Genomic DNA, 15,151 nt, shown 5'->3' on the forward strand with positions numbered 1-15,151 from the left:
CAGTGTAACAGTAAAACAATAACAGTATGTGTACTGTATACTAAGTAACAATTTACATTTTGTATAGACTCACAAAAATGGGCAATACATCAATTCAGATACTGTATAGACTTGCAAACATGAACAACAGATCAGTTCAGATACTATATAGATTTGTAAAAATAAACTAACACCTGAACTCACTGAACTGATTGAAACGGATTCAACTTATTGAAAGATACCATGCCCAAGGCCATTGGAGTGACTTACTGCAAACACTTCTGTATGTAGTGGTAAAAGAAAAAATGATCTGCTCTGTCTCTAATGGTGTGCATTACATCAAGATCTTTATAAATTCGCTCAACTAACATGTCTTCCTGAGCACAAACAACAAAATCACACCACTCTAGCCCTGTCAAGAGCATCTGACCTTGAACTTGCCAGTAGTACTTGTGCTGCCTCTTGAGTTTCAAAGCACCACCAGACATTTTTAGATAGGGGCAGTCCACATAGCTCTGGATATTGGGGCATTTGACCTCAAGGAGACCAAATGGTGGGTTCCCAGAGGGATCAAATGTGACTCCATCAGGAGAGCTACCTAGCCATGGAACATCAGGATGCACAATGAACCCGCAGGGTGAGCAGTTCACATTTTTAAGAGTGCAATACTCTTTAACAGCGAGTGGCTCCATATCAATACCTCTCCTCATGTCCGTAGTCTGACGAGTGCCCCTGAGAATTCTCTCAGCCAGATTCTCTGCAGACGTATGTCCACGAACATGGCATACCTTGTGGAAGCGAGTAGACGTCACTCTCATCTTTCTTAAACGATGCCACTCCTGGCACGAACTCTGCCCTTGTGTTGCAGCTTCTATCCTGTGGGCCATGTTGAATGACACCTCCAGAGACTTCAGGTGCAGATGTTCCTGCTCTGATAGAACACAGGCACAGGATGGTGGTTCGAGCCTGTAGCTGTGGATGGGAAGGGAGGGTGAGGCAGGGGCAGATGGGATGTTGATGACTTCCCTCATTGCTGGTGGCTTATGCTGAAATGACAGCAAGCTCCCTGCCTGGACAGCTCCAAAAGCAGACTGGACTAATGGGACATCAGCTGACATGCCCATTGTTGTTACCAAGGGTGCAAGTGAAGGGGGAAAGTCTTTGTACACCTCTGATACTTGCAACATGGCAAAATCTGGCAGTTCCCCATCCAGCACCTTGTAGAGAGAACTTCTGTAAAATATTAAAAGTAAAAAAACTACACCAAACTTCTGCCACAACATACACTACCAGTCAAAAGTTTGCTAAGTTTGGTAAGAACACGGTAAGATTTTAATGTTTTAAAAAGTTTCGTCTGCTCACCAAGGCTGCATTTATTTAATTAAAAATACAGTAATATTGTGAAATATTACAGTTTATAATTGTTTTCTATTTGAAAATATTTTAAAATGTAATTTATTGTTGTGTTGGCAAAGCTGAATGTTCAGCATCATTACTCCAGTCTTCAGTGTCACATGATCCTTCAGAAATCATTCTAATATGATGATCTGCTGCTACAGAAACCAAATATTTGTGTAAAAGTTTTCAGGATTCCTTGATGAATTGAAAATTCAAAAGAACAGCATTTATTTGCAATATAATCTTTTGTAACATTATAAATGTTTTCACTGTCACTTTTAATCGATTTAATGCAGTGTATAATGTTACAAAAGCTTTGTATTTCAGATAAATGCTGTTCTTTTGAACTTTCTATTCATCAAAGAATCCTGAAAAAGAAAGTGTACACAGATATTTTGTACAATTGTACACAATAAATGTTTCTGTAGCAGCAGATCATCATATTAGAATGATTTCTGAAGGATCATGTGACACTGAAGACTGGAGTAATGATGCTGAACATTCAGCTTTGCCAACACAACAATAAATTACATTTTAAAATATTTTCAAATAGAAAACAATTATATATTGTAACAATATTTCACAATATTACTCTATTGTTAATTAAATAAATGCAGCCTTGGTGAGCAGACAAAACTTCTTTTTACAACATTAAACATTTTACTGTGTCCAAACTTTTGACTGGTAGTGTACATAAAATGGGTTACATCATGTAAAAATTCACTGAGATACAAAGTAAAGATAATCTCACCTTACACAGTCTGTTGTTGAATTTCTGGGTTTTCGAAACTCCATTTCTCCAACTGGGCCTGGCCTAACACCCTAACATCAGAGACACATTCAACATGGCATCACAATAGCTACAATATGCCCAGTAATAGTACAGTTAACATGTTATATGAATTACCAGTGTCCTTGGTTTATGCCAGATCTGCTCTGTGTCTGTGCAGCTGTGCACCGGGGGAACAGCAGGAATGTTTAGCTGTGAAAAATGGGCAGTCTGATAAAGAAGTGCAACCAAATGATTGCATAAGGCACAGCCCGCAACACAGGAACAATGGCTGCTCACCAAAACAACAGGTTTTGAGTGCTTTAACACCATCTAAGGAGAAATAGAAGCTTAGATGAGATATTGCTTAACAGATAAAGCATTCATTAGAAAAATAATGCTGTATTCTGAGGCTCACAGACAAAATATGACAATGTATTAATTGGTAACAATTTTTAAACAATTTGCTTGGATAATGTTACTTTTGTTAAGCTGACAGGCCATTCATTAGCTTGCCTAACCATTGCCCTAACAATAACCCTACTCTCAAGTCGTGTGGCTTTTCACTTTTCTTCATGGATCTATGACAGACTGCCCTCACGCTGACCTCTCCTGTCACCTTGTCTTTCATTGACACTGTGAGAAAGGATGACGAACACACAATTTTAGACTGTAACATTACATTTTTACATAGTATCTTGACAGTATCCCTATAAAAGAAAAGTCACAATCGAAACATAGCTATTAAGTCTGTCAGTCATAGTCGAACAAAACAGCTAGCGTTAACATTGATGCTAACGTAAGCTGCTACAATAACATTTCAACGTAACGACTTACCCTCGTAATTATCGATGTAGCTGGCGATATACATCTTAAATCCCTTTTCCCGTTTGCTGGAGGGAGTGGTACATGACTTCTTGACAAGTCGGTCCACATCATTGATATTCAGACAAGGTAGGTCTTGAAGACAGCGAGTGTAAAAGAGAGCCATGTTTGCCGGTTTGTCTGTCAGTCAAGTGAGTTTAGCTAGAATTCCGCGCCGCAGTCAGTGTAACCGGAAGTGTGTCAGCCGGTATAAGCCAACCCGGAAGTTCGACGTGCATTGAACCTATAGCTGAAAAGGCTGCTATAGTCACTTTGAATGGAAAGCATCTGGTATCTAAATGGCATAGAAGTAGCAAGAACAGACTTTACTTATTATCTTCAAGTGTTTCATTTAGTCATAGTTTCCGTTTATATATTCTAGACTTAAAGGGATAGTTCACCCAAAAATAAACAACCCTACAACCCTCTTCACTCTGGGCGACTAAACAATATCTATCATTAGCCATTGGCTAATAAATTCTTAGATTTGACTTGCCAGTAGATGCCAGCTGAACTTAGCCCCGCCCACAACATTTGAGGTTGGGAAGTTCAGTTTGGACTTTATCCGTTGTGGAGCAACTATGCTCAAACCAGAGCTGTTTGGACCAATCAAATTGTCAGGGCGGGCTTTATACGATGATGGGCAGTAACATAATCATCCACGTCAAGCTGTCCATTTTTTTAAACACAGGCATGTCGCGTTCCAACCGTGTTGAAAGTTCTGACAGGACAGACAAATGCGATTTAAGATTTGTTTGCTGTATTGTCGAGTTCTAATCCTAAACAGGGTATTTGTATATGCATTCACCTTTACTATTTCTCTCAAAAATGAAGAGTGTTGGTAAGTTGGTAAGTACTCCGTGTATCCTTAAATTCTTTTTACAACACGTTTACACTCATCTACTTCCAGTGTGTGTGCAGTTGAGTTCTGTTGACAACATGTCGTTCAACATGCGTCACTTATTCCGTTGCTCTGATTGGTTGTAGGTCTATCCAATTGGGTTCAGTTGAAACACGCCCCATAATCACAGCCCAATGGAGCAGTATCAGACTCATATTCTGACTAGAATCTGAGTATGACAACGTCAGCATAGGAACAGACTGGACTAGCCTCTGGGGCAGAAACGGGCTCTGGACTGGACTTTTGGGTTGATGCTAGCTCTGGAGTGAACTCAAGGGCTGCAGTGGACTCTAGAGTGGGTTCTTGGGCTGGAGCCGACACTGGACTCTGGTCAGGGGCTGGAGCCAATGCGTGTGCAGCCCCCCCCCACACACACATATAGCTGTGGCCCATACATATAGGTATAGCCGTGCTGGGCAACACTGGTAAAATGATGCTACAATCTCGTTCACGGCTCTGCTTCAGTTCCACTCTGCTCACATGCTCTGATGATAATAGCTTTTTAGGACTATACATTATTTTGATAATTGGTAAAAAAATTAATCTGTTAAATCTAGGGCTGTAACGGTACACATTCGTACCGAACCGTTTGGGTACAAAAGCCCCGACATGGAGTGGATAAATATAGTAGAAAGATAGAGAGAGAGAATATTACCCCTCAAAAAGTCAGTAGCCTAAGAAGCTTTCTCTTCCTGAGTAGAGGTTTATCAGTCTTCATTTTCGTTAAAGTTAGCAGGCAGTAAGGCAGTAGGGGCATTTACATTTTAAAGAGACATGACAACTAGCCTAAAAACAGACTTCAGTCATATGCATGATTGTAAATAAGGAATTCACAGTATTGACCATATCCTAACTGCGTGAATTTAATCAGATTTGTCTTTATCGTTATAACAATATTTGAGGATCCCTTCAATTCGAGCACTGGACTTGACCATTGAAAGGTTTCAAGTGTCGGCCATATATTGTAACTGTCCGTTATGCTGCTTGATGTTGCAAACTGATATTTGTTATCACATTTTAGTGCATTATCGTAATCAAACATGCTAGTTTGTAGCGTGAAAAGTTTTGCCATTTACTGCACTTTATTCTTCTAGTTATTTACTTAAAGTGGCTAATGAATCGGAAAGCAATTACACAGGAAATTACAACGCAGTTTATCTAGTGTTGGAAAAAAAGGTGGAGTCTGTCTCCGAAATCACCCCCAAAGCACTATTTAAGGCACAGCCATTTGTAGTGGTGTCATAGTGGACATTATCGAGTACACTCATTCAAGCCCATTATGCTACCCATTACCCAAACGTCGGGCCAAACGTCTTGCCAGATGCCGTTTGCAGCTTTTCTGGGACACTTACTAGTTTTCATTCACTCATTTAGCGGACTATATTTAGAGAATAGTGAATGAGGATATAGGGGTGATTTTTGGATACAGCCAGATATTTATTCCTTTAGTAGCGTCTGCTTGCCTCGTATCCTAGAGCTGTATTTCTTGTTATATCAATGTGCATGGAAGGGAATCTTCAAATAGCACCTCGTATAAAGTAAGAGATCAAGAGTGTTTTTTTTCTGTGTCATCTCTCCACTCGGTATGTTGTTTTATTGTTTCTCTGTTCGTCGGCCATACAAAGGATTACAGCTGTAGGAATCCCCAAATTTATACATAGACGATAAACATCATGCTAACAAAGTATTAAATTTGTACAAAAATACTTTACAGCTCATAATACCTGTCCATTAGAAATAAAAATACAATATTTCAGGGACATAACTGTGACATTGAATCATAAATTCATCGTATACTGAAAATGGACAACCACTATTTTAACTGGCAGTGCTTGACTTCACTAAACGTTTCCACAAATGGAACACAAAAAGTAGTTTTTTTTCTTCTTCTTCTTTTCACTTGACCAGAGTGTATTTGCAGTAACACAGTTGAAGTGTTGTGACAAACATGGGTCAAGGAAAGCGTTGTAATGAAAGTGACACAACTAACTCTTGAATCAGGGATTGAAAACCATAATTCAACATGTAGCGATTATGCATTTGAGAAACCTCTCCGTGAGTTGCTCAGTGCATGAGTTTGGGGAATGAACCCGTACCTGAAGGTTTATCTGAAATAAAACAACTAAAAACACCTCTTCATCATCGTCAAACGTTCTCCATCAAGTGGGCTTGATGAGGTTTTTGTTCGGTTCAGTAGTTGGACCACAATGTGCCATTTGAAAATAGTGAGTAGACAGGATCTTTGAGCATTGACAACGAGGGTGACGTCACTCAATCAAAAGCACAGTTTCACACAGGTGGGTGAGGCTCTTCATTGCCATTAGCAGCTTACCCATGGCATTTTTTTTTCTTTACTAACATTATTTTTTCCCCAAACAGAGCTACAGATGTGATGTTCAGTGGTCTACCACATACGGTAGGAGAAATCCATTCTCATGATTTGACACTCGGTTTTTTTTTCCCTCTTCACAAACGGATTGCGCACCCTTTGGGCTTACACAGTCTGGAAAAAAAATGTCAGATGAGACATAAAACCATAACAGTACCATATACAAATTACCATAATGATTTATAACTAGTTAAACAATGGTGGGAGGAATACAAAAGTCTTTTCAGGATTTTTTTTTCTCATGGACATCAACCCCATGCTCGTGTTTTTGTCATAAGTGGGTACAGCAAATTTAAGCAAATGAGATGAATTTGTTCGCCGTAATATTCTCATTTATCAAAGACAGCGGAGTAAACAATATGCGAGTACCTACTTGAATGGCTGTCGTTTTCATTTAAGAGATTGATGTCGGAATAAATAAGCTGTTCTATCCTTTGGGCCAATGATGGATTTCCTCAAAAAGTGGGGCGAGAGTCTGGAGACCGCAGACCTACGGCGGTTACCTAACAAAGTACAAAGAGTTTCCGAACCGAATGACCTTCTCCGTGCCATCAATCTGCTCCGGTACATGGTCGATAGTGACCTCATGCTAACCAGCCATCGCTCAAAATCACACGCATCCCTTATAAATCATCCGCCTCCATTCATAAAAATAGACGTCTATCCAATTTCAAGATAAGGTGCCTTTGTGCCACCCTCTCTTTACGAGCGACGTTGGATTTGATATTTGCGGTGAAATAGCGAGAAGAGAACCGAAACATGGTGTTTTTCGTGTAGCCAAGCTCTTGTTTTTTTTTTTTTTTTGGACAGAAGTACTACAAAATAGTTTTTTAAAAGGTCTCATGCATTAGGCTATAACCCACATTCAGTCACAATTGAAAAATGGCTACCGAATTAATTGTGCTGATAATTTTTTTCCCCCCACACACAGCTGTGTCCTCTCTCTTGTTGAGCAAGAAAAGGGACCAACTCTGACCTTGGCATCAGATAGAAGGAAAATACACAGACATACACTATACACACACTTTTGTGTTTCAGTATCACAAAATAGTAGGGTCGACGGTTGCGTTTTGGATGTGGGACTTTGACAGACTCCGTGAAGGCTTGCGAAATAAAGTCTCGGGGCACGCACACACGCATTCGAACTCACACAAACACGGACGATCACAGAGTGGCCAGTCCGATATCACAAGTAAAAGTCTCAGTGTTGCTTTTATGCATCTTTTGCTTCTTTTTTTGAGTTCTCCTTAAAACTATTCTTGTTTATTGGCAATATAAATCAGGGATGGCACTGTTTCAGGTTTTTTCCCCCCCCCTCACAATTTGGTTTTCCAAGAGGTCAGTGTGGTCTTCGCCGCCTTTTTCACAGGGTAAAAACACACCCAGCGTGTCAGGAAAGGACCTCTCAGTCACTGTGGTTCATGCTCCGACTTAGGAAAGGGACTGGGTGTGTGCTATAGGACAACAAGCCCCTCGTTTTCCTCCACTAGAGGGAGCCGTTTAGGGAGGGGGGGTTGCTTTAGCACCATGAGGAGGAGTGCTCCATTGCAGGCACCTGGGAGGAGTTCTGCTATAAAGTCTTGTTTGGGTCTCTGTCCTCTAGTCCCGCTAGCGTGGAGTTGTGCTGGCCCTGCTCCAGCCCTGCGGGCTGCTCGAGAGACTCCCCGTAGTCAGTCCAGTTCACTGCCTCATCATTGGACAACGGGTTCAGTTCTGAGGTCTGTGAGGAAACTGGATTTCGGCTTATGACTAGATCCAATTTGTTCCCGGACTCTGCTATGAGAGGAACCACTAAGCAGCAGTCAAAGTCTCTAGTTCGGACGTGGTTTATCTGTGGCACAAAGCAAGAGAAAAATCATCTCATTTACAGGTACAATTTCTTCTGTACTTGGTGTCCCATAATTTGGCGGGACTGCATCACAGTGGCTCACCTGTAGCAGTCTGTCGTATGGCTTCAGGCCTCCGATTTCAGCAGGGCCACCCGGACGGATATTGTTAACATAAACCCCCTTCTCCAGGACCCCATCAGACACACTAAACCCAAAGTCCTCAAGGTCCGAGTCCTTCGACAGACTCACCTGCGAGTGTGGGAACAGTTACACACATTAACCCTGCTGTATAAAGACTGAATTGAATCTAGAAATGACCAGTATTCCCACCTTATGGAGCTCAACCGGGGTAGGCGACATGATGTCTTTGATCTCTTGCTTCATTCTCCTCATGGCGAAAGCTTTTTTGCCGACGTCGGTGGGCAGCGTGTTGCTGCGGTTGGCCTGTGTGTATTGTGTTTTGTTGCTGCCACGTTCCTGAAAGCTGGCCTGGCGGCCTAGATGGCTTCGGGTGGGCGCAGGGTCGTGGTTTAGACTTAAAGAGCTACCCGACATGATGGTGGCCTACAGGGAAAACCATGAGGAATGGAGTATGAGTAAATATAAGGGCTGAAAAGGTTATACAGATAAATGCACTCAAAACACACTTTATAAATAAAGTTTAGTATACACTACCATTCAAAAGTTTGGGAGCAGTTAGACTTTTTTTTTGTTTAGAAAGGAACTCGGCGAGGATGCATGAAATTGATCAAAAGTGACAGTAAACAATGTTACAAAAGATTTCTATTTAAAATAAATGCTGTTCTTTCGAACGTTCTATTCATTAAATAATCCCAAAATCAAATCAGCACAACTATTTTCAGCATCGATAAGGTTAAGAAATGTTTCCTCTACCAAAATAGCATGATAGAATGATTTCTGAAGGATCATGTGACACTGAATGATGTTAAATGCAGCTTTGCCATCATAGGAATAAATTACATTTTACAGTTATTTTAAATTGTAATAATATTTGACAGTATTACCGTTCTTTGATCAACTGAATGCAGCCTTGGTTAGCATAAGACGTTTCAAAAACACTTACCAAGCCCATACTTTTGAACGGTATTTGTGGAAATGACATTGTCAGTGAAACACCCATTATGTGTAACGGTTACAGTACAGGGGGTGACAATCTAAGCGTTTCATTAACAGTTATGAATTAACACTTCCTGTTTAGTGTGTTACAAGAAACAAAATGCCGATGGACAACGATACACACACTCTTAGTGACATGCAGTTTTACACACTAATGGGCGGTTTGAACCGCTTTGACTTCCACCATGGCAAGCCATGGCAATGATTCAACATTATGAACAGTGGGCATTTTTTTAGCTGTTTCTTGAGTCCTTTGAAGATGATCTTCAAAAAGAACCTGGTTCTGGTTTGGACTTTTGCTACACAAGACTGAAATATTTCCACAACAAAAAGCCTTGCTGCAGCTGAGCTCTTCCATCATGCTTTGCATGAGCCCCACATGCCTTCGTTCTCTTCAATCCACCGTCATTTGCTAGTTTGTGTGAATCTCACTCAAACTGCACGGAATGGAGATTCCAGGTTAATGACAAGTGACCACACAGAAAACTCTTCTAAGCCGATGCATTTGTGGTAAGCAGTGTAAAAAAATACCGGTGATCAGACATGTAAATCATGCACTTTGACATCACATTCAATTAATTCAGCATGTGAAAAAGGAAAACGCGTCATTTCCATACAATGTTTTTTGGGCCGTTTCGAGCTCAATGGTACATTTTACTGACACAAACCAAAGGCAAACACTTTCATCGAATCCAATTAAGGCCAAAGGGTACATTCAGCGTAAAAGGCTTTTGATTTTATCGTGTTTCCACAGACAAGTGGGATGGAAAGTGAAGAGCTTTCAAAGCAATCCCTAACTTTGACTACTAAAAGCTTCTCTGCGCTGTCGGCTACATGTGGTCTGGGTTTAACTCGAGGTACCTGATAAAGCAAAGGCAAGAAAATCAATCTGCTTTCATGAAATGTTTCAAGGCCGGCCACAAAGCATGTCAAATACACCATTGTGTGACATGACAGCAGATATTATCTACTGTATGAGACTGACAAAAAAAAAAAAACGTAATTAACAGCAGACTAAAGCCGTTTTCCAAGAAATTTCAGTTGTTTTTTTTTTAAATCGTTAATGACTATCCACTTTGTTGTGTCTTTTATAGTATTTAAATGGATAGTTCACCCCCCCCCCCCCAAAGAATCTGCCATTATTTACAGACCCCTTATGTTGTTCCAAACCCATATGACTTATTTCTTATACATAAAACGGGATTTTAAAGAAGAATACAGTCAAGCTGTATATTCACAATATTGTAAAATGACACAAAATAATCATAAAATGAGGCCAAATGATAAAAGTGCAAGTTGAAATTTGCACTAATGAAATCCATCACCTGAGTCACAGTTACAGCTGAACATGTGTGCGAATACAATGTGTCGAGGTTGATGAGAGAAGCTGCCGTGTACTTTCAGGCAGAGTCAAGTGTGGCAATATTTCGATTCTTATTGGAATATTCAGTTCTCGTTAGAGTCATGCATCCCACTAGATGAGGATCTGCTTTATGGTGGGAAGAAAACTGCAATGAGAAATTCAGACCGATATCAGTGTGTCCCTGTGCCGTCAGAGCACATTTTCTTCACAGCAGGCCTTGCTGTTAACAGGCGCAGACTTTCACCACATGTGTTTCTTAATAACAACATGTGAAACAACAGCAGTGTGATAGCCTTAAAATAGACTAGTTTGTTCATTAGTCTAATGACGACAACCTAGTTTTCAAATGGGTTTCTTTATGAGCTCTGAGTGAGTGCAAATGTTTTTCAAATCGTTATTTTACAAAAACATGTTTGTATTGATGCATAATGTCCATTTAATTTTTTTCAGAAGAAAAACAGGTTGGTGAAGTTATCTTTTGAAGAAAAATGACTGGTGATGTAATGTTTGTTTCCTGCAGTATTGTTATTGCTAACTAAAACAAACTAGTAATACTTTTAGTAACTAAGCTGAAAAAAAATATAAATATTAGATATAAAACCTAATCTTAACTTAATCTTGCCTTGGCCAATAAATTAAATAAAATATGTTGACGCAGTACTAAAATTACTAAAATAAAAATAAGTTTGAATATTAATATTTTCAAAAGTACTACAAAAACAGAAATATAAAAAAAGCACATTTAAAAAAAATAGGGTTTAAATAATAATAAAAATTAAAGCTGCGAGCAGCGATGACGGGCCCAAGCCGGTGGCACCGCCACCCCGGTGGCATCAGTTTAACTGTGCACGGCAGGCAATAGGCATTTAAAATGGGAAAACATAAAAGGACTATGTCAAAGTCATCTGAATTCACCACATTAACTGCAGCAGTTGGTGCTGCTATGACCACAAACCACAACAGCCACATCTATGAGATCAATTAAATTTATATGAATTTCATGTCAGATTATGTCAAAGGTCAAATTGGAATGAGTTCAGAATACCATTCGAATGCTGATGTTGTTTTATTCTAACACTTCTCTTCATGTGTTTTTGAGCTACCTTAGCTACCATTTGTGCACCAATCTTATGCACCATAAAACATGCTTTAATTTCAATATGGGTGGTCCAATAAAATTTTTTTAATAAAAAATGTATAAATGGAGCCAAATCACAGAAACTGCAAAGATGATTTTAATATCAGTGTCAGGTAAGAGTAAGATGCGTGTCTACATTTTATGGAAGTTTATTATAAATAGCCACTTTTATAAAATCATGTGAAATTTATGTTTTAATACATTTATATTATATCAGTAAATAATTAATTTAAAGACATGTGCATCATACGTGATCTTGGCAAACACATCACATGACGTTTTTATTTCAAGTGATAGTTATTTGTGATAGCCTATATGAAAGGGTTAAATTATGATCAAGAGAGAAAGTCACACACACACACACACACACACACACACACACACACACACACACACACACACACACACACACACACACACACACACACACACACACACACACACACACACACACACACACACACACACACACAATGATAGAGTGAGAGTGAGGGGGAGGGGAAGGACTGAGAGAAAGGCACACACACAAACTCACAGGGTGAGAGAGAGACCCCCCCCCCCCCACACACACACACACACACACAGATAGAGAGGGGGAAGGGGAAAGACAGGCAGATGGCATTCCATAGACTTAATGGTTTGTATACTGTACAAACTGTACATTCTATCCCCCTACACTACCCCTAAGCCTACATATCGCACACACACACACACACCATAGCTGTCAACCCTCCCGTTTTTTCCGGGTTTCTCACGTATTTTAGCTCTTTTCCCGCTGTCTTCCCGTTTTAGTATTTTCCCGTAAAATATCCCGTATTTTTACGTTCTGATTGTGTTAACTCAGAACACGCAACTATCTGGTTTAGTGCCAGAAGACGCGAATGAGAAGTCGCGCGCACTGTGAGAAAATTTTCCGTGCACTCATCCGAGAGCGCGCACACGTCTCTCAGCGCGCAAATATTGAGTTCTCTTTCAAGTCTTGCTCTTGAATGGACAAACTCACGCAAAAAGTATGTCAACATATTGATGAGTATTCTAGCAGACATAGTCTGTATATGGCTTAAGTAAGCTTTATACAGTCGATAAAGATGACGCATATCCGAGGTCTTAAAGGGGCAGTAGCCTTTACTGCTGTCTGTTTAATGTCAAACAAAAGACAAGGGCATCACTCACTGCTCTTGATTGAATAACTTTTGTAAGTTTAATAGGATTAATCTTTAATTTATACAGTCATATATGCAATGTTATTTTACATTTGATCAATTTCTGTAGGCCTACCTGAAAACTAATGTTAGACGTACCTGAAAAACCTGAAAAGCATAGTTTATTTTATTAGTATCTTTGCTCAATAGTATTTATTTGTGCTGCTGCTTGTATTTAAATGATTTGTTCTTATTATTTTCTTTTGTTTTATTTGACAGTAGTCCTTTTTTCCCTGAACATAGCAAATACTGAACCGTACCGAAACGGTGAACCTTAAACCGTGATACAAACCGAACCGTGAGCAATCTGTACCGTTACACCCCTAGCGTAACGTATGATAAAATGACTGATAAAAGGTTGGGAAACACTGGCTTAGGCTACTATCGAAGAAGAAGAAGACAGTTGCAGCCGCGGTTGGGAGGAAGAGGGAAAAAGTAGCGGGAAGTAAACTTCAAGGAGAGTATAGTAATAATAAATGATAATAAATGGAATAAATAAATAATAAATGAAAATAATAAATGTTATATTTACCCATGGCCTTCCCTGTTATACAGAAATGTAATAGTTATCAAACCTTCCTTAACTGTATAAATAATAAATGAAATATAGATGAATCATCATTAAAGCTACAATTTTCTCTGTTCCCGTTGTTCTTTGATGAACATTAATGACAGGCTGACTCCACAAAATGACTCTAATTTGCCTCTTTGAAAAATAATTCTCTAATTTAACCTTATTACTATACTAATTGTAATATAAATAATACAAATATTAGAAGAAAAATATTTTAAGTGGTCATTATTGACAATAAATATTGCACAACTAGTATTTAGTACCAAAAGATCTCCTCAAAATATTCAATAAATATTATTGAACTAAAATATAGAACATTTATTTAATTGAAAAATAGTTAAGGTGTATGGTCACATTTGACCATCAATTAGTATGAGTATGACCAATAAGTATGGAATACCTGAAGGCTAAGTACAATAAAAAACATTAACATTAATGTTAACATTGTTGCATTACTCTCCATTATAAAACGATCCTGTATGGTTGATGTAATAATCAATGCACACTATGCTGTACTGTTTACCAAAACTTGCTGCAAACCCCTGTAAAGTGGAGCTGTTGTGTATCAAGCCATTCAAATGTATTGACACAGCGCTAGAAGTATTGAGATTTCTGTGAAGCACGACTGCGCGCGCCGCCGGGAGATGATAGAGCATGTCGCAACTCCGTATGGTTTTTCAACACTCTGGCTTTAACTGTTATGCCATATTAGCGCCAAAACGCTATTTATTGTTTGAATTTCGCATTAAAACTTTAAAAAATGTAAAAGCTTAGACATTGTTTAATATCAAAAGCAGGTTTGGCAATTTGGCGTGAGATTAAGTTGGGCAGCGTGAGAGCGTGAGACAGAGCCTGAAAGCGTGAGTGTCACGCCAAATGCGTGAGAGTTGGCAACCCTAGGCAAAAGAGAACTCGATGTGAGCAGGAAACTGACGCGAGTCTATCTATGCATCGAGTGTGTGTGTGTGTGTGTGTGTGTGTGTGTGTGTGTGTGTGTCAGTGTCCCTTGAATAGCTGACATGAGACGCATCCACACAGATAGGACACTGACACACACACACATACACATACACACACACACAGACAGGACACACACACACACACACACACACACACACACACACACAGACAGGACACTAACACACACACAGACAGGACACTGGCATACAGCGCGCTCTCTTGTGTCTTGTCGCGCTTGGAAGCATGTACATGAATAGGAGCGTGATCATGTAACGCTAAGCAAAAATGGATATAAAAACGGACGCTGTGTTATTTGCGTTAAATATTTTTAATGCGTTAAGCTTCCGTTTCACGTTGACCGAGTTTGGTGGAGATTGAATAAATCACCTACGAGGAGAACGTAAAAACTCAGACCCTGAATTATACAAATATTCACGTTCAAACAAAAACTTTCTGTGAAAAAAGACACTTATAAACAGACACTTGTAGAAAATAATGTGAATTTTTTTAAAAAATAAATTTGAACTATGTCAGTAAATAATGAATTTAAAGACAAATGTGTCAAAAGTGATCTTTGCAAACACAGCACATGACCTTCTGTAAAGCACATGTATAGAAAACACACTCACACTCCTCTGTTTTAAAAAA

The 15,151-nt window shown here is 39.3% G+C and overlaps 1 protein-coding gene across 11 annotated transcripts in view; it reads right to left on the minus strand.

The window, feature by feature from the left end:
- Positions 1 to 5,482: 5,482 nt before the first annotated feature.
- grip1 (glutamate receptor interacting protein 1) overlaps positions 5,483 to 15,151 on the minus strand; it is a gene marked incomplete at its 5' end in the record, with an annotated part of 312,615 nt that continues 302,946 nt past the window's right edge. For all 11 annotated transcript variants that reach the window (XM_079816494.1, XM_079816502.1, XM_079816501.1 and 8 more), the window contains 3 exons: positions 5,483 to 8,131; positions 8,232 to 8,378; positions 8,460 to 8,693. In XM_079816494.1, the coding sequence (XP_079672620.1) occupies positions 7,871 to 8,131; positions 8,232 to 8,378; positions 8,460 to 8,693 (642 nt within the window). In that variant the 3' untranslated portion in view covers positions 5,483 to 7,870. The remainder of the gene's footprint in view (positions 8,132 to 8,231; positions 8,379 to 8,459; positions 8,694 to 15,151) is intronic.

The sequence above is a fragment of the Gobio gobio genome (genome assembly GCF_949357685.1).
Source record: "Gobio gobio genome assembly, chromosome: 5".
NCBI lineage: Eukaryota > Metazoa > Chordata > Actinopteri > Cypriniformes > Gobionidae > Gobio > Gobio gobio.